Genomic DNA, 22,799 nt, shown 5'->3' with positions numbered 1-22,799 from the left:
AAGTCCATTAGTTATTATCATAATGGTTATTAGTTTCATTGTTGGTTTTTCTTGGAAAAAGGGAGGAGGCAAATGAAACAGAGAAAATGACCTACTATTAAACCATACGAGCTATTTCTACCATGAATTTAGAAATGATTGCTAATCGCAAATGTCCGATGTGCATTTACTATCCTAAAATCTTGTATCAGACAGACAACCAACATTTGATGCGACGTTTGGAAACCGCAAGTCATTTCCATTCCCCTTTCCCAGTTTCCCTATCTTTATCGAGTTCTCCCAGGGCGACCAGTCGAATTTCTTTGGACAAAGACAGTAACTCATACCGGTGTGCATCACGCATTACCTGATAACCTTTACAAAGGTTCAACTCATTTTCTCTCCCGATAGTATAACAAGCGGATGAACAGATTGCGAGGTAAGAAAGAAAACAAATCCAACACAGGTATGAAATTGCCCGACAAAAGTGAAAAATTATAAAATAGTAGAAGATAGAAGTCACAATGTTGGATGCCTGGAGTGTGGTAATATTAATGTTCTTCCTTGAAGTATCAAGAATTCGCGATAACGCTTTTCCTGTTTCTTGAGAGCGATTAAGATTTAAGAGGAATAAAAACAAAGAAGCACAGGCGTAACTACGGGGGGGGGGGGGTCGGATGGCAAAACCGAAAAAAAACACGGAGGAAAAAGAAGAAAAAGAGGGAAAAAGAAAGAGAGACATGGTAGGAAAAGAAAAAAGGGAATATAAGATTTTTTTGATAATTTTATGAAACATAATTTGCATATGGTCGCATTTCATAAGTTGGGTATGCAAAAAGGGTGGCGTATGAACAATTTTCCACACGGTGCCATGAATAAATTGTTGCTACATCACAGCATCTTGACCAAATTTATTGAGTAAAATCTCATTTTGAAGCTAGAACTATAGGCTAAATATATTACTATGAATTAGATCAATACAATATCAGGAACAAAAACTATAGCACATTAAGTTTGAAGTAACAGGGGTGGCGGAGCCGGTGGATGCGGTAAATGATAAAATATTAATTAAACCTAATTAACAACTTACTATAATATGTAATATGACTGTTATCCTCATATTTCTGGGCGTTTTAAAGCAGGGAACAACTAAATGTCATAAAAATTTGACAATTTTGAAAATATGCAGCAATGGAATACATGTGTAAGTCAGCTCTGATCTGCAACCTAATCAATTAGTAAACCGGAGAGATATGGTTAATTATCTAATTTGTAATCTTGATTTTAGTACAAAAATTAATGTTGTGTATCATTGCAACAAACATTTCTACCCATGATGTCATTTTGCCAAGCATATAAATACAGTGACAGGTATTTTGGGGGCAAAAATGTGAAATTAAATACTGTTAATTAATTAGTATAATTAATATGCATACAATAAGAGATAATTATTCGATTTTTGGTACAGATCTAATTATTGATGTTTCAAGATTATAACTGCAATTTACTAGGGTGATCCAATGTTGCATTAACTTTTGACACCATTTTATGTGCAGCTGGTCCAATTTGAGAAAAACACATTTCAAAATTCACATTTACATTGACGTCTATGTAATAATTAGCTGTTAATTAGTCATTTTAAGGAAAAAAAAGGTATTCGAGACTTAAAACTTTTCCATTATTTAGAGAATGGTAATAGCTATAACATATCTAAAAATAAAATTTTTGACCATTTTTACCCTGTTCGCGAAATTGGACCACCTTATGACATGCGACCATATAGGGCCTGTTACAACCGATATCCCGACCTTTCGTTGGAAGAACGCGAACGCCTATTTACGACGTTATTTGATTTTAGAAGTGACTTTTGGGCCCGTCGTCATGGTCTTAAAACTCTGTCCTGCAATGCAAATTGTGTGACATGAAATTTTTTTTTTCGTTTCGCATCTGGAACGGAAACATTCAATTTGCGTTTCGTGTGCAAAATTCTGGTTGCTACTATGGTAACAGCGAGATATCCGATTTAGGACGACTTTCCAAATCCACATTTGGTTCCTCCCAGAGCTCGAGAGGCCGCCCGGGGGGCCCACTTTCATTGAAGAGTGGATACCAGGCGCAACAACGCGTAAAAAGGGGAAGAGTGGGTAAGTACGTTACGTATAGGCCTATGTAACGTTATAAAGGTGTCAAAAACGATTATTAAAATACTGAAAAAAGGGATGTATTTCCAATACTTGTAGGGTTTCACAAGCCAAATAATTGTTAAAAGATGCATTTTCATAATCTGGAAAAGACTTGCTTCCCTTGTTTAGGGTACTTTTCGAAACCGCATGGTCGTGCCTGGTATCCACTCATCAATGGAAGTGGTCCCCCCGGAATTTGAATCTAACCCCCCATTTCTGGGGAAAGTATAAAACATAATACCCTTTACATCGTGCTAGAGGCGTATCGTTTGTGTAGAAGGAGTGAACAAAAGAAACAAAAGAAACCTGCATTTTCAATCGTATTGCATACGCTGTGTAATGTGCGAAATGGGTTCGGCTTGAGAGGTGATCTGACCCATGGAATCAATTGCCAGTCATCCATCAATAATCCACATTAAATGCAATATCGATTCGATGGACTGTAATGATCTATATCTAAGCATTAATTTAGTAATTTTTTCCTCACTCAATATGTACTCGATTTGTTCGAAAAACCACTTTCTTATCCATGTCATATTCTATTTTAGGTCCTGCATTTCGAATATCTCCAGCCATCAGTCGTAATACATGCATGTATGGCGCGCGGGTGTCGCGGGAAAGAATTTTGCACCCGAAAAGCAGATCTGTAGGGCCTGTAACACAAATCTTAGCATTGATTTTAGAGCAGTTTTCTACGTTTGATTCTATTGACTATAATGTACAATCAATCTTAAAAATCAAGTGTATGATTAAGCGTCAACTTTTGTGTAAGGGGACCCTAATATTAGCGTCCGTGATGATTGCGAAAGGTGGCAATTGTCGCACCAACGCATAATGTCGCAGATTGCGACATTATGCCAAGAGCGTCCGACGCATAATGTCGCAGTCAACGCATAATGTCGTAGTTTTTCTAACGCATAACGTCACATGTCGCAACGCATAATGTCGCAGCAAAGTGTCAACGCATAATGTCACATGTCGCAACGCATAATGTCGCAGCGGTATTTTCTTCAGGACTCGAGCTACAGATAAGATATAAAATATGCTTTCACTAAGTATTTTGAGACACGAGAAAGAGAATTAAGTGATTTGGAAATCAGGATTACTCAATGTATGGATATTTATCGGTTTATTGCCATTTCGTCTACTGCCTTTTCCCCCACTATCGCATGGTCTGATATCATTTCGTCTACCATTAGTTAGTCAACAACTATCAACATAGTCCAATTACCATCTCGTCTAATTACCATCTCGTCTAATAGCCAGTTGGTCTACTAGCCGTTTGTTTATTATCATTTAGTCTAATTGTATTTTTTTCAATTGGTCCAATATCCACTTTGTCCAATATCACCACGTCTATTACCTTTTGGTCTAACAGCCAATTGGTCTAATAACCACTTGGTCTACTCTCATTTCGTCCATGTTCCATTTGGTCTGACTTCAGTTGGTTCGCTATCACTTTGTCTAAACCCATTTCAGCTAACAATCATTTGGTATCGTTGCCACGGGTCCAAACACAAATAAGTCCAATCATCATTTCGTCCAATAGGCATATTCATTTCATCTTATAACCATAATGGTCTACTGGCACTAGACCTCTACGGTGACTCTATGTATCATTGCCGACTTGTTGCAGTACTACTCCTGATTGTGGTTCAGATCAGCTCGCGAGCGCAAAAAGCCCCTTTACCATCCGCCGACAGGGCATAGGCGGATCCAGGGAAAGGCCCGGCTCCCCCGCCCCCCCCCCCCCCCACCGCATAAAAAAGGAAGGGGAACGAAAGATCAGAGAAAAAGCGGGGGAAAAGAGGAGGGAAAATTAGGAAAAATAAGAGGAGACAGAAGAGTGAATAAAATAGGGTGAGGTGAAGACTTGGAAAATAAAAAAAAATCTTTCATGTCTCAAACGAGGCGCGATAGCTCAGTCGGTAAAACGGGGGTTTCTGATTCCGGTGACATTCATTTTATTCCTAATTGGTGCGTTAGTGTCCCTTGGTAAGGCATAATAGTCATTATGCCTACCAGGTCCCTTGGAGAGGACCTTAAGCCGTCGGTTCTCTGGTTGCTTGCTTACAAGCATTCATGCTTTCTTAGCAACCAGGTAAAAAATATCACCATGTACTATATAGGCTAAAATTTTCGCTCGCGCTTCGCGCTTGATAAAGTGCTTAAATTTACCCCTTTTCGACTGGAATATGAAGTATTTTTAGCTCTCGCTTTATATTTTTATGCTTTTTCAGTTCTGATTTGCTTTGCAAAGTGTACATCGATAATTATTACTATTATTGTTTTTACTATTACGAAGTTATAATTATGCATTTGTGTAAAATTACGTAAAGAAACTAAATTTTGGGGCTGGCCTCACATACAAGCATTGCTTATTTTCGGCAGCCCCTCCGTTTTACTCTAAAATACAAAACAAAATCATTTAAGGCAGCTTAATGCCATTAATTGTGTTTATCAAATGTATTGGCCTTATTATGTTTTATAAGATGTTATGTTTTGTTACATTATTTATTTTTATGATATGTTCATTATATACAACATGTGAAACGGAAATAAAATGAAATGATTAAAACATGTATTCAAAATGCCTAAATTCTAGGTCTAAATCTAAAAAAAAAACGCGCACTCAGCACCCAAGTTTATTGAGATACGCAGCTTGTTCTATACATTTATAACGTGCTTGAATTATCCAGTTTCAGATTAGAATATCAAAAAACTTCTGCTCGCATTATTAACATTAATGTAGGAAGATACCTAGTTACCCATCCATTTTACGAGTTACAAAACATTAAAAGAGTGTCCTGTTCTTAGATCCGAAATCTATTTTTCTCGGCTCGCGCTGCCGTCAATTGTGTAGTTATGTAACTCGAGTCCTGAAGAAAATCCTGGTGATTGAACTTATTGGTGATTGGACCCATGGCAACGATACCAAATGATTGTTAGCCGAAATGGGTTTGGGCAAAGTGATAGGGAACCAACTAAAGTTAGACCAAATGGAACGTGGGCAAAATGAGAGTAGACAAAGTAGAAATTGGACCAATTGAAAAAAAAATACAATTAGACTAAATGATAATTAACAAAACGGCTATTAGACCAACTGGCTATATGACGAGATGGTAATTGGACTTTGTTGATAGTTGTTGACTAACTAATGGTAGACGAAATGATATCAGACCATGCGATAGTGGGGAAAAAGGCAGTAGACAAAATGGCAATAAACCGATAAATATCCATACATTGAGTAATCCTGATTTCCAAATCACTTAATTCTCTTTCTCGTGTCTCAAAATACTTAGTGAAAGCATATTTTATATCTTATCTGTAGCTCGAGTCCTGAAGAAAATACCGCTGCGACATTATGCGTTGCGACATGTGACATTATGCGTTGACACTTTGCTGCGACATTATGCGTTGCGACATGTGACGTTATGCGTTAGAAAAACTACGACATTATCATGATTATGCGTTGACTGCGACATTATGCGTCGGACGCTCTTGGCATAATGTCGCAATCTGCGACATTATGCGTTGCTGCGACATTATGCGTTGGTGCGACATTATCGGTTGTAACAGGGCCTATGTGTTCATCACTGCTGGCGCGCACATTGTCCGTTTAATGAGATACATAATCCCGTTCATGAGGATTAAATTGCGCTATGCGTTTTCAAGTAAATATACACAAACTATTATTCCTCGCCCTTCGAGCATTTATTATTTTATCTAGTGACAGGCGCATCTTTTTCATGATTACTTAAGTGATTGCTGCCTTTCAAAGTCTGAATATCTATATAAAAACACGTTCAGTGCGCGTTTCGCGTTCACATTAGTGGATTGGTGAAATGAGTTCCTATGTAAAACAGTCCTTAAAATATAAATTTTTCTGATCTGAATATGAAAAAAATTTAGCTCGCGCTTTGCACTCGCATTATTTGATTAGTGAAATACGTATGCTCTTGAATTCCTGCAAAAAATGTCCCCCCTTTTTTGCAGGTCTGCGGGATGTGAAAATATTTCGGCTCGCGCTTCGCGCTCGCACGTAGGGCCTATCATGTTAATTATATCCTTAAAATATCCTTAAAATTTCCTGTGTTTAGGTCTAATCCTAAAAAAAGAAAATCGGCACGCGCTTTGCGCTCGCATTAGTTGACTATGATGAGATAACGTATATGATCTTCATAAATTGCTACAAAGAGTCCTTAAAGTGCCTCTTTTGCAGGCCAATATATACCAAAATTTCAGCTAGCTCTCCGCGCTCGCATTGTTTTCTTAGTCATGTTAGTGAGACAAGTACGTAGCATGATTACACAAATTTGCTTACAATGTCCCGTTTTTAAGTCTGAATATCAAAACATTTTCAGCTCGCGTTATTTGATAAATAAGATATATATCCTTTTTATGAAATTCTACCAACAGTCCTTACAGTCTCTTTTTAGCATGGATATTGACCGCTATTCGCGCACTGTATAGTGGTGACTGGTGACTCAAAATTGTTAATTATGCCCCCCTCATGTCATGACCCACGATACGCCACTGCAAAGAAGCACAAGAAATAATCATAAAATAAAAATGAGACAAGGGATAAGGAGGAAACAGAAAAAAGAACGCACTGTACAACAGCCTTAAAATACAACATATCCCGGCGTTTTGACTGTTGTAGCCCTATATGTATGCGGAAACCAGTCGATATGTACTGTTTAACAGGTTTGAGCGTGACTTTTTAAGATATAAAAGTAAAATGTTTAAAGTATAAATGATTAGAAAATTAGGTTATTTTCATGAATTCAATATGGCGACACTAAAGCACTAAATCAAGTCCAAGCATACTGATATTGATGATCATTAAGATGAACTTAAAGACATTTTAAAACCATTGGCATTGCGTTACTTTGATTATTGAAAATGGATTATTGCATGAACGCAGCCCTCCGATTCAACACTGGTGGAAAGACAACTAACATTGGCATCACCTGCATGGCTGATCGAGGTTAAACTTCCTAAAGAGTTTCTTTTGCTCGAGTGTTAAAAAATGACAAAGGAGGTGCACGGGGTCAACCTACGACTCAAACTTATTGGACTTACAAGAAGGTACAAAGAATTGGGGTTTGTGAGCATGCATCCGCAACAGCTTTTCCTGGTGTTCCTGCAGCCAGAAATATTCCAAAGGGTATATGAAGTCATCTTCCTTCTTCGAGAAGCTCCGGATGAGAGCCCGGGCCAATGAAGGAAACGGAATCAGATATCAAACACTTCCAATGGCTGGGAGGTGTCCTCTGAAAGATGAAAATGACTTTGAATAAAATGATTTGGGGTCACGACTGCCAAATTCTCGACTGCCCTGAAAGACAACATCCGAAAAACCCGAAAATTTGTTAATGCCTTTTTTTTTTCTTCTTCTTTACAAAGAAAAATAATGAGTGTGTAGTCCTTCTACAAATCCGAATATCGGGTACCGGCGAGGCGGTAAGTCATCCCTCATCACAAAATAAATTTGAATAATTTTCATGGAACAAGTGAATTCTTCGGAAAGCGCCCCTTCATTTGACTTCGGACGACATTGACCATCATTTAGGCAAAGTAACCAAAAGAAAAGCAGGCAGCAGCATGATCGTCCTTTAGAAATATACAAATACGCACCAAATATGTTTTTTTTACATTGCACAAGAAGCAAAAACTTTCAATAGTAACTCGTATCAACTGCAAATATGGCAAATAAAGGAGAAATTGTTTTCTCTTAATTTCTTTAACAAAAAAAAAGGGTTTGCAACATCTTTACCCTTATTTGTCAACAGTAAGTTCCATCGATATTTTTCTCATTTAATTTAAAAGAAAAAAGAAAATAAAATGAGTTCATTGTTTCAAGCCCACGCAGCGCTTCATCTTGCACCAACTACAAAATTTTCATCTAGTGTATACAAAGGAAACAATTACATCAATAATGTGGGTGTTTTGGTCACAAATACCGGAGGTTTGATATTGAACGTTGAGAAAAAAAATGTCAAATTTCATCCATAATTACATTTGACAGTTATTCATCTATAACCTTTGCAAAAGGGGTTTTAGACGTCGTTCTCTAAATCAGCCGGGCTTATACAGTCAAACCAGGGAGTTTGGAGTAGACTCTGGTCAGACGGATGAAACCGACTCCAGGGCCCCGTCTTACAAAGAGTTACGATTGATCCGATCGACCTAAAATATATGGAAATCCATCAATGTCATATTTTTCCTACAGGGAATCAGCACAATGTTCTTTAAAAAAAGCACACTGAATTTTTCAAGAAAACGATGCATGTATGACTAATATACATCATAAGTAGCAAATAATTTTTAATAAACATGCATTTTTAGATTTTGACATTGCTGCATGGCTTTCCATACTTGTGATTGATCGGATCAAAGTATGTTTCCTTGGTGGGGCTGTAGCATCTCAAAGGGTTTATTTGCAATTCGTCAAATTGACAACTCGTCTACTATCATTTGGTCTACCATCAGTTCGTCCACTATCCACATGGTCTAATTGCAAATTCGTCCACTCACCATTTCGTCTATTAACCAGTTGGCCCAATATCCATTTAGTCCCTATACCATTTGGTCTAATTGGATTAAGTGTTAATTGTGCAAAATAAATGAAAATGAAATGGATATTAGACCATATGATTATGAGACCAGATGGTCATAGACGAAATGGTGATTAGACGAAGTGGTGATTGGACCAAACGGTTATTGGACCAAATGGTTGTTAGACGAAATGTTGATTTACGGAATGGCATTAGATTAATGAAAGTGTAGACCATAATGGTCAGTGGACGAGTTGGCAGTAGACGGATTGGCAATTTACCATCTCAAAGTGGGAGTGGTCAGATTGTACCGACGGATTGTCGGTAAAGTAATCGAGCAAATTATCTATTTAGGAAACCTCTTCCGTACTTTTTCACTGTGTCATTATTCTGTAACTCAGGTAAAGAGTATACACCTTAACAAGTGCGAATCTTTTTTGGGGGGATAATAAAAGCTCCATCGTGTTGATTTAACCATAATTACGGCTATGATGATTTTTGTACGCAAAGGAAATCTGATATGAGAATGTTGATACTTATTGTATGAGATAAAAGGAATTAAAGTATGTATAAATAAAACGAATACAATTTAAATATATCTCTATGGTGAAATAAAAAAATATTGATGACAAGAATAAATATATGGGCCCCGTCTTACAAAGAGTTGCGATTGATCCAATCACTCGCAACTATGGAAAGCCAGCAAAGTCAACATATAAAATGCATGTTTTTTTTTTAATCTAGATATGAATGTATATCCATAAATTCATTGATTTCTTGACAATTTGGTGTGTTCTCTTTGTTTACAAAGTACACTTTGCAAATTTCCTGTAGAAAAAATTATGACACTTGACACTGATGGATTTCCATAGAGTTACGATTGATTGGATCAAGACGGGGCCCAGAAAGTAACTTTTTTTTTTGGGGGGGGGGGTCATGATGTCAACATTCATTAACTGAACCGACATGATAGTAATGTATAAAATGGAAACACATGAACCAACATGAAAAAGTTCTTCGCCAAAACATCTATTTTCTGGACATAGGCTGTCTGACAAAAGATATTTCGTTTATCTGCCGGAGAGGGTCAGGTCCAGGATTTTATGGGGGGGGGGGTGAAACGCGGGAAGTGGGTAAATTTAAATTAATTTCGAGACAAAAAAAGATGGTCTCTCAATTAATTAAGACATATCACAACTTCCCGTAAATTAAGACGCAATAATAATACATATAAAGATTTTCACTTCAAAAGTGAGAGGGGGGTCTAAACAAGGTGAAAAATAATGCACACGTTTAGGCAAAGGGCAAGTGGGGAATATTCCCCTGTCCCCCTCCCAACCCCCCCCCCCCCCGTCTCCACGCTCTTTTCTTAGTAAAATAACAAACGGCACCTATACTGCATGTTTTTCATGCACTTAATAGAGCAATTAAAATGTTACCAGAAGCTAATGGGTCTCTTAGTTAATTTTATGAACTCTTTTATTTCTGCCATTGTGATATTAAAATCAAGCAAACAATTGATGCGTAACAATACAATACCACACAGAAACATGAAGTAAAAACTCCCTATGCTATCATATTCGATAGCCAATAAAAACTTAATTGGAACAATGGTGAATGGATAGAAGTTGCCAAGATTGCGTGCATGAAAACAGAAATATGAAAAGTTGTATTGCCGGACTAACTGATATACTTAATTCATAATCATGATGATGCTGAAGGTTATTTCACTTTCGACTCTGCAATAAATCTCCTAATGAAGAGAACGATCCATTATGGTTGTGGGTATATATCATTACCTCATCCACACTATTTCCACATGTTTTTAATGTACTCTCTCTTTACATATTTATACTTTAACACACTGCTCTTACTTTTTTGTTACTTTTTTTTCTATAGTTGTAAAAATATCATGAATACAGTACGCCTCTAATATGACTACCTTGATTTGTTCAATAAAACATCCAAATATTTGAAGAAAAAAATGAACTTAAAGGCAAGGTCCACCCTAATAACAAGTTACTTTGAAGCAATGGCGAAAATTGAAATTACGGAAAGTATCCCAAATTATGATATACGATAATAATGCCCATCTTGGCATGTATGCAAATCGGGAGCCGACGACGTCACACACATAATTATCGCGGTTGATTGGTAGTCAACTCATGAAGGGAACGATTAAATTGTAGTCTATCTTGTTGTTATGGTAAAACTACATCATTTATTACGAAAGGGCATACAGTATAGGCCTCTGATATATTATATTCAATTCAATTCAATTCAAAATGTCAACGGCGAATAAAATCAAATCAAAAATCCAATTTCAGCAAAAACAAAGCGATTGGAATCTCACTTTTAAAGGATTTCGGGCTAAATTGAAGCGTTCTGCAGGAGCATCTTTAGCCATTACAGCATGGAAAACAGGGGGAGACTTTTCAGGTTACAACATAATTTTAATGCAAAAGAAAGTAAACCATACTTATAAGCGAGCAGACATTACGCTGTCCCTTCCCGGTCTTCATCGCCCATGTAGGGTTATTAGAATTTACAGGGTTTTTTTTTTATTTGTGACGTCATACGAGCAGGCGCCCCTTATGTTATGTGATAAAAAATGCATACATTTCGAAGTTTTAATGGTTCGTGATTTCAATTTCCCTCAAACATTCACCAATATATTACATAATTATTTTTTTTCTGCTATTTATTCAATAGACTTTTAGTCAGGGCGATGTCCCCTTTAATGCACGGACTATATATATCGAATTCAAAGTCTCCTGCAATTATTTGCAATGGTTTTAATTTTTCAATATGCCTGAAAAGTTGAAGTTTGTTGATTTTTCATCGAGAGGTATTTGTTACAAATTCATAAATGTTGAACGTGCCCCTTTAACACTTACCAAACCTTCCCTTTAACGGTGGTATACTGTTACCCATTACCATCGTTATCACCACGGACCTACATGTTATCAGCATGAAGACATTGAAACACAACCAGTATTCAGTTCACTGGAATGTTATCAAGAGGAGCCATCAGAAATCACGCGACCGATGGCGAGAATGCATCACCACGGTATCACCATGGACCGACTAGTACTACAGTAGTAGGTCGATGGTATCACCATCTCTCTTCAACATCCCATGTTGTCCCTGTGCGGACAACATCCAACAGAATGACCAAACCGATGCAATCTATTCATGCCATAACGATCAAGGCCGACCCTATAGCGACCAAAGAGCGATCAGTCCCTCACTGGCCGACGCATAGTACATTATTAATCTCCACGAGAGTGACGAGACCGATCCCAGAGCGACCGAAATGGTTTCGCTACTCGTGCCACACTCAACAGAATGATAAAGCAACGGGGTTCGTCCACAACATAACGTTAGAGTACCACCCTATGGCAATCTTATAAAGCGATCAGACCGTCTTTGGATCAGAGGCCCTCGCTGGTCAAATCATACTGCATTAACGACACCGATCTCAGAGCGACCAAACTGGCTCATTGCTCACTGCATTCAACAGAAAGACCAGAGCTATGTAATGCATTCAAATCGTAACGGCAAGGCCGACCCTATAGCGATCAGAGCCTCGCTGGTCGAATCATACTACATTTATTTACCTCCACGAGACCGAACCCACAACGACCAAACATCGATGACAAGAAAATCACTGCTTCACACCTAAACCTGACCAGAAATGAGAGAAATCAAATAGCAATGATGGAAGGCTTTTTGCTCTAACCATATTCTTAGTCAGTCAAATGTCCCGTCTAGACACATCCACATGCACTCGCATAAAGGTCCTTTGCATTTGAGAAGATTCGTTGTATGAATACATAATTGAAGGCAGCGATCTCAGAGCGACCAAACAGCGACGACAAGAGCCTCACTTCGAACCGTATTGAACGGGACCAAACCAAGAAGGATCAAAGGGTGATGACAGCTTCACTTCTTGTGCATTTTCTTTAACAGATGTACCGCGGAACAACCGTAGAGTGGTCACAAAAGTCTAACTGATCTTACTGCAGTCGTTCTATGTCCGATCCTACAACGACCTCAGAGCGACGGTAAGAGCACCCTACTCCTGCTGCATTTAAAACAACGCGACCAACTACAGAACGACCAACAATGTGATGATGAGGAATCCTTCTCCAAAGTATATTCAAAAGACCGACGCGACTAGCGACCAGAGAGCGATGACGAGAGTGAGCTTCATTGCTCTATTGCATAAATCTGAGATTCAATGTTCGATTTCACACTACATACATGTAAAACACGACCGGCTTGAAGGGGCTCACGCCCAATAATGCACATATTGCGTTCCCGTGCCAAAAAGAGCCGACCCGGGACCGGTTAGCATTGTTTATGACCAAAGTCTTTGCTGGAGTTCAATCCCAATTAAACCATGGCGCATGACCTTGATAACAACAACAATGACTCTTTTCAAGAGTACGAAAATATTACGATACAACTGTATTATCTAAAAAAAAAAGTGAAGAAATTTCTGAAACGGACGAATGAACATTGTCGACTTTGAATTTGCATCAACAAGAAATCCGACCTGGCTCTATGGCACTTGCATAATCGTTATGTTGTTGATCCTTTCCTGAAGTTCAACGCGGGTTAAGAGTCAAGTAGGAAGGTGCAGGAATATTAAAGAAGAACAAAAAATCCCCTAAATTAATAATTCAAGCAGATTCTCCTATATGAGTCGATACGTAGCTGAATGAAATCGGTTTCAAGGGTTTAATGAATATTCAAATGATTACTTTTATTGTATGCTCCTGGTTACCTGGTGTGACCAAGAAAGTCCTTAGCCGCGACTGGGCCATACGTGTAAAAACAGTCTCGACTCTTCTATTGACTGTAAAAGTACTTACGATCCAAACTAATTCGAGAATGGACGATTTGATTTTGTTGTCATTAATTTGTCTCTGTGGATTTTTTTTTAAGTGAGATGTTTATTACAGCCTCATATAACGAGAGATGAATTCTGAAGTCATGAATTGCAGAACAATCATTCTATATTATTGTCATTGCAAATACAATGTCATCAGTAACAGCACAGTATGGTAAGGCGAGCGAGAAAAATATCCACCAAGATACCCCCCCCCCACGATGAAAAGTACATATCGGAATTGTCCATTCTATTCAACGATTAATAGTAGGGGAAGATTATATTTTCTTACCAGGTTGTATATTCCTACAAAGACGTTCTACGGATCCTCATCACACAAGACAGAGTTTATATATTCCAATATTTTAAATTCCACAATGTCAGAGAAATTGTCCTTATTTTGTCGGAATCACAGGCCAAAGTAGCAGGACGATGAGTAGTAGGATCTTTGATCAATATTCGGCAAAATTTTGAGATCGAAAAGATGGTTGTACACCCTGACGAAGCTTCTTTCTAGTCCTACTCTGATGATAATCTGTGCTGCGAATAAATTCTCAAGTCTACTTCTCTCGCCTTTTTATCAATTGTTTGTTATGACTATATTCATTTTAAGATCTCACTGGCCGATCTTTGCGTAAATAAAGCTCCCAACTCTCCCTTCTTCAAAACCCTCTCTCCAAATTTTAAACACAAGCGTTCCGTTTATAAATATATACTTTTGCGATTGTCCCCCGGTCCCACCTTCTCTCTCCAGAGGCTAGCATAGAAACGAAGAGATAGTGGAAGCTGATTGTATACCAGCATGGATATAACACTAACAGTTTATGTAAACTTCAGGTTGCTCCTATTGTAAACTGTTTAACTTTAGTCGTGCCATTTTCGATCTTAAGTTTATTGAAAATTTAACACTATTTATTTTCAGGATTTACTGTGTTTAGGTTAAACCTGACGTTTGATTTGTTATGCAGCTAGTAGCGGCTGATTGGCTGGCTAGGTTGCGGTGCATTCATTTAGTGTTTATCGCAATGTGATCCATGTTCCTCACCTTTACACAACATTCCTTTATCATTTTCCCTCTTTAATTTTATCCATAATTTGTTATTATCATTAGAGAAGTATAGCTTGTGCGTATAGTTTCGCCGATCAAGTGTCAGGTTTTATTAAACATGTAATTGAGTGATATAGTCTCGGGTATAATTTGATAATGAACTTGATAAAATTTCATCGTCATTCCAATTCCCAGAGATACTGTATCACTGTGCTGATTGTTATGTTTTAATATTCTAGCCTTACTGCGATTGAAAAAAAATGTATCGTCAGTTGTATTGAAGCAAAATCATAATTCTGAAATACCCAACTTTTCATCCGTTAGTCATAACGTAGCAGTTTCGAATATTCATAGTTTTGATCAAAATAATATGTCTATGGGTCGACAAAATTTTTAATATAAAAAAATCAATGTATTTATTGTTTCTGCGACTTTTCAAATACAAAAAAATATAAACAAGGTTGTATTTTCTATAAGATAACGATTTAAGAAGGTTGCAGGGATGCCACAATAAGCTGATGAGCTCGACTGTGTGGCAACCCCGAAAAACAATCACAAATTATATTTAGTAATAGTATCTTAATGTAAAAGTGCAGTTGCAGAATGGAGGGGGGGGGGGGCTGAGGGGGGTGTGAGCACTTGGTCCTTACAATGTTACAGTTGACAAAGACTATATTCTCATTTAACTCAGTGTGTATTTATTAAGAAGTAATTTTTATTGATACCTTTTTATATAGGGATAAATGATTTTCATCTGTTTGAGTGAGTCTGGCAATGTATTACAAAAAAAATTACAAATGTATTCCAAATGACCCTATTCAGTAAGAAAAAATAACTTTAATAAATACTGAGCTATAATGGGAAATGGCAAGTATTGAATTACCATCGACCATAGCCATGTATAAGAGCGATCAATAAACTTGTTAGGAGATTGAACATGGTATAAGGCGCTAAATTTCTATCTAAAAAGGTCGCGAGCGAGAAAAAGTGACCTTTTCACACTCAAAATATAATTTTGTGATAGATTTTGACATAATATTCATTAAAAAAATATCATATCTCATCCTTTTTTCCTTTCATTCAGTTCTTTCTCTCCTTCTGCACCCTTTTTTCTTCCTTGGTCGTAGATTATTCTATTATTTTTTTTTTTTTGGGGGGTGGTGTCTATATGTTAATGACTGGTGCATTGTTTACATGTAAAAAACACGAATCGTTTTCATCCTTATAAATTCAGATTTTAAATAATGTATCTTAGCAAAATTGAACTTCAAACCCGCGAAAAAAAATCAAGTGATGGGGTGACTGCTGAGTCATGGTCTTTCAAAAAAGCTTCCATTCAAATGTGGACTTTTTAAAAGTCAAATTGGACCATGGATACAAAAAAAAATCAACATGTTTATATTTGCTGTCCCATATACTTGTATCTGAGTTTCTAATTAATGTAAAAGCCTGCTTACACGTGTAACTACAGGATTAAGTTTCTACTCAAACAAAATGCTTATGGTTATTCAGTGCTGACTAACATTTTGGACTTGAAATTTACTGTGAATTTACATCTTTTCATGATATGCATTGTGGTAATCCCTATATCTATATATACAAGTAAAATGCATTTTCTAACGTGTTCGAAGTTCCTTGGTTATAGACATACATGCCCATCGGCCGGTCCCAATAAGTTTAAAATGTTTGATAGACCAATATGCAATATTTGTCATTTGTCAGAAGTGAGTTTTGCATGCATTTTATAAAATGACAATAGGAGAGTTAAAACTGAGTTAAGTCATTGAACATGGGAATCATAATCATGCTGTTTTGCCATAGAGCTACTGTTTTTAATATTTGCACGAAATAAAATAACTAACAATCAAATAAGTTAAAAGAATAGCACATCGAATTTATGATTTAGAATAAAATCGTTACATCCTTTAATAGAAGAATTCGATTATCTTTTGATTTTCGAAAATGAAGACTATTTTTAAAGAAAATACTAGGTCAATTATATTAATAAATATTCATTAAAATGTCATAAAATTTCAGAGAGAATGAAAGCCCCACAAATTCGAATTTGTCATTATATATCGCAGGAAATTGCAAAAAAAAATAAATAAAGTTTATCAATTTTGTATTGAATAACATGTTTACATTATATTTAGAAAATTAGAGGTATGTCCGTTAATAATGAAGGCTAAAAAAAACTGAACCAGAAAGCTAAATACGATCCTATAATATAATACCCTGTTTTTTTTTCCTGAACATTCTGGTCTTGTGGAATGATTTTACACCAAAAGATTAAATTATCAAGGAGTCGATTTTTTAAATTTTATTCAAAATAACAAATTGCGAACTGTGCCAAACGATCATATATTTCATGCAACGTGTGTTAAAAAGTGTCTCAGTTTACGCTCAAATTTCCTTGCATAGTTATTCGACACCTTCTCTGGTCACCAGAATCCTATAACAGTTTGCATGGAAGGAAAGATTGGCTTGTACATAAGGACCATAATAAAGATGTCCATGTAATCAAACCAAATCCGATTGCAGTAAAATTGTCCACACCATTTTATGATCATTGCCGCACCTTACTCAATTTGCGAGATCTCCTAAGGAAATTGCTTCTGGTACAATGGTATTTGTAGAAAAAAAATATATTGATTCACCCAAAATGCTTTCATTATGGGGGTATTACATGCTAAACATTTCCCCTTTTTGCTAAAACTGGGATCGAACGCCTTATAACCTAATTGTGTAATCTTTCGGGGTTTTAATACTTGGGTTAATGACCTGTATTCATAATTATGCATACCCGATTTGTTACTACAAATTACAAGGCATACGGATTAACCACCAGAGGTCTACTTGATATCATTTGCATTGTTAAAGGATTTCGTCGCACGGCTTTTAATTATGCAATCATTTCCCTGTTAAAACACAGACGTAGATACAAATAAAAACCTATAATTTTAAGAACCCCTACAGCAACTACCAAGGTGTCACGCATTTAAGTAAAAATCATTCTCTACGACGAGTCTCATTATAAGCCTTAAATGGATATCACTTTTCAACTTTCCCTTTCATTATAACACGGACACATTCGCTCTATTACACCAAGAAATACCAGCAGAAGTGGACAGGAGACATCACCGTAGCTTATCAGACACGTAGGAGTTTACCTTTATCATTTCACCTGTACGATTACTGGGCTCTGTAATGTATATTCTTTCATTCTAAATGCAATATAACACCAAAATGAAACAAAGGAAGATAACTCGTCGTTATCAGGGTTCCTTATAGAATATAGTTAGGAGGGGGTGGGGGTAACCTGCAGCCCCCCCCCCCCAAAGATAATAATAATAATGCACCTACAAATGATAGTATTTCGAAGACATATTTCATCCTTTTTTAAGAGAAGAAAGTCCATCTCGTGTTATACCATATTTGCTATTGCTCTGTCATGTCTATACTAATGAGAATCAAGCTCCGTGATGATAAAATTATCATATCGCGTGCCATGATAAGACACGTTTCAGGTTAAAGTTCCTGCAGCTACAAAATACAACGTTACAAAGTTTGTAGGCCTACTTCTTTTTTTAAAATCAATTTTTCATCCGATCAAGACTGAGAGTAAAACACAAGTGCAATTTATGTTGCCTTAATGATCAAATATAGCATAAATCAGAAGCCGATATGAATCACCCACTGACCTTTGTATTAACAATTCTACATTTTCTAATATATTTGTAATTCGCACGGTCATGATTATTTCAAGAAATCAAGGTATCATTTTTAGCAAAATATTATGAATATGATAATTAAACTCCTGATGATTTATAATCTCATTTGACAATTTTGACTTTTCAGTTCTAATTTGTTCTTAAAATCCATAACATTTCATTTCTACTTCGATAATCCGACAATTCTCTCAAAATAGACTGAAAAAAAGGAACCATCATTTTCACCAAGAATATTTTTTGTCATAATTGGCACGGTTATAGTGTTATGGTAGTCGTCCAACAGCATTAGATGAGGAAACCTCTTTGTCTATACCGAATGTGGTAACGATTACCAAAAAGATATCTGCAAACAAAAATTTGGCCCTTATACCTGTGCGATAAAGTTTATGAATATCATTTTCGACACCACAAAAAGGAGTCGGTCTGAGATTTACATATTTCCGTGAGTGTGTGTTTATAGTTGACGATACCTTTGAACTCATTTAAATAAATTTGTTTATATTTGCAAGGCTGACCATTAACCACAAAATCGCTAAGGTGTCGGGCAACTCATTTTCCCGTAGGCTCACTGGGGTTTTGAAGTGTTCAGTCTTGACTTGTTGTTATTCAAAATACAAGCCTCGGATATTTACTCTTCAAAAGTCACCTACCACCGAAGATGTATAAACGTCCGCACGGTAATGACATATTTCTCCTTTTTAACAGTTTTATTTAGTTTATTTATTTTCTAAACGATTTTATCTTTTATCAAGAGACCTAGAAACTGGCACTGCTTCATGCTGTTTTAATTCGTATCGTTTCATAACTTACTTGTAAGATTTGTTTTCATAATTTTAATCAAGCATCTCAATCAAAAGTGTACTAATAGGCTAGCTCGAACGTATATTCGCCATAATCACCATAAATAGCAGTCATCATTATTCAATGACTATTATAATCACTTCTTTAAGCCTATCAACAATTCAACATTATCTTCCTTATCGTCATCATCGGTTTTATCGTCGGTGTCGTCCTCATCGTGATAATCATCATCATCATCATCATTATCATCATCATCATCATCATCACCAAATCATAATCATGCATGCAGTAATTTATAAATTTTGTGTACCACAATCATGTTCACCCTATACACTTTCCACTGCAAAATCATATTTGCCATCCTCCATCATCAGCATGTGTCATTTACTTTCATTTACTCAGAAAAAAAACACATAAAATTGCTTACATCTTGTAAAATTACCAAAAAATTAAAAATCCTAAATTGTAAATTCATTTTCCTTCTCACCTTGAGTCATATCTATCCCATCTGGTACTGGATGATGCGATCCCGTTGATGTGATGTAATTGGTAGCATCTACATGAGATTGGAGAGCAGCGGGATGAGGAGAACCATCCTCGCATTCGGGTGGTTGCTGTTTGATGTACCGACTATTCGCCGCCGTGTTCCCCCAACCTCCGGCATAGCTGACAGAGCACTGCGTTGAATCCATTCCCAAGCCGCCACCGCCGCTGATGGTGGCAGTGTTCATGTATAGGCCCGTCGGAGTCGGAGGCGTCCCCGCGCTGCTGGCCGTGATGTACTCCCCGCCCGACATCGAGCAGCTGGTCATGAAGCCACCGTTTGGTGAACAGGCGTTCGGTGCGCTGTTCGCAAGGTGTGGCGACATCGGACCGCCTATCATACTCATGTTCATGTTCCCTTCCATCCCATTCATGTGACCCATATGATTCATACCAGCTTGCATGCCTGGTAATCCACTGGGAGCAACGGGGCCAGAGTTCTGTCCAAACATATCCATACCTCCCATCCCTAACATATGATGAGGCATCGCATTCATCATCGTATAAGGAGGTCGAAGAGCGTGGCATTTTCGTCGGAAACCTCGTGGTCGACGTCGAAATGAACCTTCTTCGAACATGAACTCACTGGCTGGATCGATGGTCCAGTAATGTCCTTTTCCTGGTCGTCCAAGTCCTTTGGGTAGCTTTATGAAACACTCATTGAGTGATAGATTGTGGCGAACAGAGTTTTTCCATCCTTGGTATGGACCGCGGAAAAATGGGAATCGTTGCATGAGAAACTGATAAATCTCACTAAGCGTCAACCGTTTTGCCGGCGAGCTCTGAATCGCCATCACGATGAGAGCGATGTAGGAATACGGCGGCTTCTCATGACGACGAATACCAGCCCCACCCTTCTTGTTAAGCGCCTTGTCACCGCTATCTGTTTGACTGGTGGGCGAGTCGGCCGGGATATCGGTGCTCGAACACTGCTCCAAGCCGACCGAGTCGGCAGGCTGAACGGCAGGTACCGCTGGCTGGTGGGATTGTGTCGTCTGCTGATGCTGCGGCTGCTGCTGCTGTTGTTGCTGTGGTTGTTGCTGCGGTTGATTGTGGTGAAGCTGTTGATGAGGTTGCTGATGATTGTGCTGGTGATGAGCAGCTACATGATGGTGGTGGTGATGATGTTGTGGAGACTGGTTCTGGCCTTGGGATGGCGGCAAATGCTGGCCCGACATAGCAGTCGAGCTATGAAGAGTCGCAGACATGCTCTCTAATTGAGTCATCTGGAGAGTGTGACAGCACTAAATCTAATCCCGGGATATTCTGCACGAAATAAGATGTATTGTAAAGATGTAGAAACCCCGAAGACCACAGCCCCTTCTTGCTTTTTCTAGAAGATAATCTTTCACAGTTTCTCTCAGTCCAGAATTTACAAGAAATAGCAGAACACGTGAGTGAAATGTAAGCGATTGGAGTTTGAAGAGCTAGCTGCCCTAGAGCAGCAAGGCGATAGTTCAAGTTGACGCGGTAATCGACCAATAAATCCCGATAACAAACAAATCGTCTGCTTGGGGTTGAGTTCAACTCGCGATGTGTATAATACTCCAATCTTCCCGTCTATCTATTGACCAATCATTGTATCTTGGTAACATTGAGTTACCAAACAAATCAGGGTGTTTTCTTTCTAGTTTGAGGCAGGAAAACAATACACAATGTTATTTATCACAGTCAAACATTGTTTATTTGTCTATACTGCAACATTCTCGACGTCCATATAGGTTTGCTAGCCGAAGGTGAGAATGGGTAGGTCGTTGTACAACTTTCTGTTCTTAGATGATGAACCATAGATGAGCACACTAAATTTGGATAGTAACAATTTCCAAGAAAATACCGGAAAAGATAAGACCATCCCCTTAGCCCAAAAATATTTAGGAGCGAAAGAGGGGCACCCAAGCAAGCAAGTGAATGAAAGAAGAGACGAGTGTTCGTGGTTACTACACTACCGCTGACGCAGGCCAAGCTGAAGCTAGCAGACTATAATATTGCTGAGTGGTTGTATACGACCGTGGTGCGTGAATGAGGCGGGTAGCAAGTGTATGTGTGTAAGGGCGAGGTAGAAGTGAGAGGGTTTCGAGCTGGCCACTCGCCCCCCACGTCGATGAAAAAGCATTTGCTTCATGTCAAGTGAAAGGAATCCCCCTCTCCCTTCCCCCTCCTCTCTCTGTATTTCTTTCTAATATTCTCACGCTCAACCCTCTTTATCTTTCCCCACTGTTTTTTTTCTCTTGATCTACTCCTACATGCATTATCTTTCTCGGGCTTTCTCTTCCAGTCTTGAAACATAGGCTACTCCTTGAAGACCGCGCGTGCGCATAATTAATTATGCAAATAAACTGTAATCGATAAAGAGTTGCCTTATCTTTTCCTCTTATCATCAAACCAAACATTTGCTTGCGTGAGTATCAAACCCAAATGTACCCATGCTTACAACTTCCCCTTGTCGTTATAAAAGCCGCAAGAAAACGACAAGATATTGCAAAGCTATGAAATTCGATTTGACATTTCGATTTTTTTTTCTTGCGTACCACTTGAAGTTGAACCTTTGTGACTACTGAAATGTAAAATCATAATAAACTGGACGCTTCCGACGTTACTCAGTTTCCTCAACCTTCCATTCATGTATAGGCATATTTTTATAAGAAACTATTCATAATATTAACAAAGAGATTATTATCATTAGGGTTTGTTTAAATTATGAATCACGAAGAAAAAAAAAAACACCTGTCAAAAATACTGCACCAAATCATGCAAACGGAATGGGGGTGATAATTGCCCAGCTATCAATGTATCACAAAATTCAGACGTCTTCAATGTTTATTGTCAGTAATGTGATTAAATATGGTTAAAAGTTCGACTGTAAAGCAATTTATAATATTGCTAAAATATATATGTTCAGATTCGAACTCGATTAAATCAAATTTAGGACTAAAAGGACAAATTTCATCGAATCCCCTTTTAATGTTGACACCTTCAGTCATATTATACTTGAAATAAAGTAACAAGTAGTGTTAGAGAAAGTTACATTTTTTTTTCGACGAACATTATTTTCATGTA

At 37.6% G+C, this 22,799-nt stretch overlaps 1 protein-coding gene across 1 annotated transcript; it reads right to left on the bottom strand.

Annotated features, from left to right (window-relative positions):
* Positions 1-19,657: 19,657 nt before the first annotated feature.
* LOC135158015 (forkhead box protein F1-A-like) lies at positions 19,658-21,739 on the bottom strand. Its single transcript, XM_064115257.1, has one exon. It carries the CDS (start codon positions 20,966-20,968, stop codon positions 19,658-19,660), a length of 1,311 nt encoding a protein of 436 aa, XP_063971327.1. The 5' UTR covers positions 20,969-21,739.
* Between the last annotated feature and the right edge of the window lie 1,060 nt (positions 21,740-22,799).

Source organism: Lytechinus pictus, unplaced genomic scaffold (genome assembly GCF_037042905.1).
Source record: "Lytechinus pictus isolate F3 Inbred unplaced genomic scaffold, Lp3.0 scaffold_25, whole genome shotgun sequence".
Classification (NCBI taxonomy): domain Eukaryota; kingdom Metazoa; phylum Echinodermata; class Echinoidea; order Temnopleuroida; family Toxopneustidae; genus Lytechinus; species Lytechinus pictus.
The sequence above is the reverse complement of the archived record's forward strand: the minus strand, read 5'-3'. Positions and strand labels throughout refer to the sequence as shown.

Bases quoted from the DNA above. Each gene is read 5' to 3' on its own strand.
- LOC135158015 (XM_064115257.1), bottom strand. From the start codon at position 20,968: ATGACTCAATTAGAGAGCATGTCTGCGACTCTTCATAGCTCGACTGCT.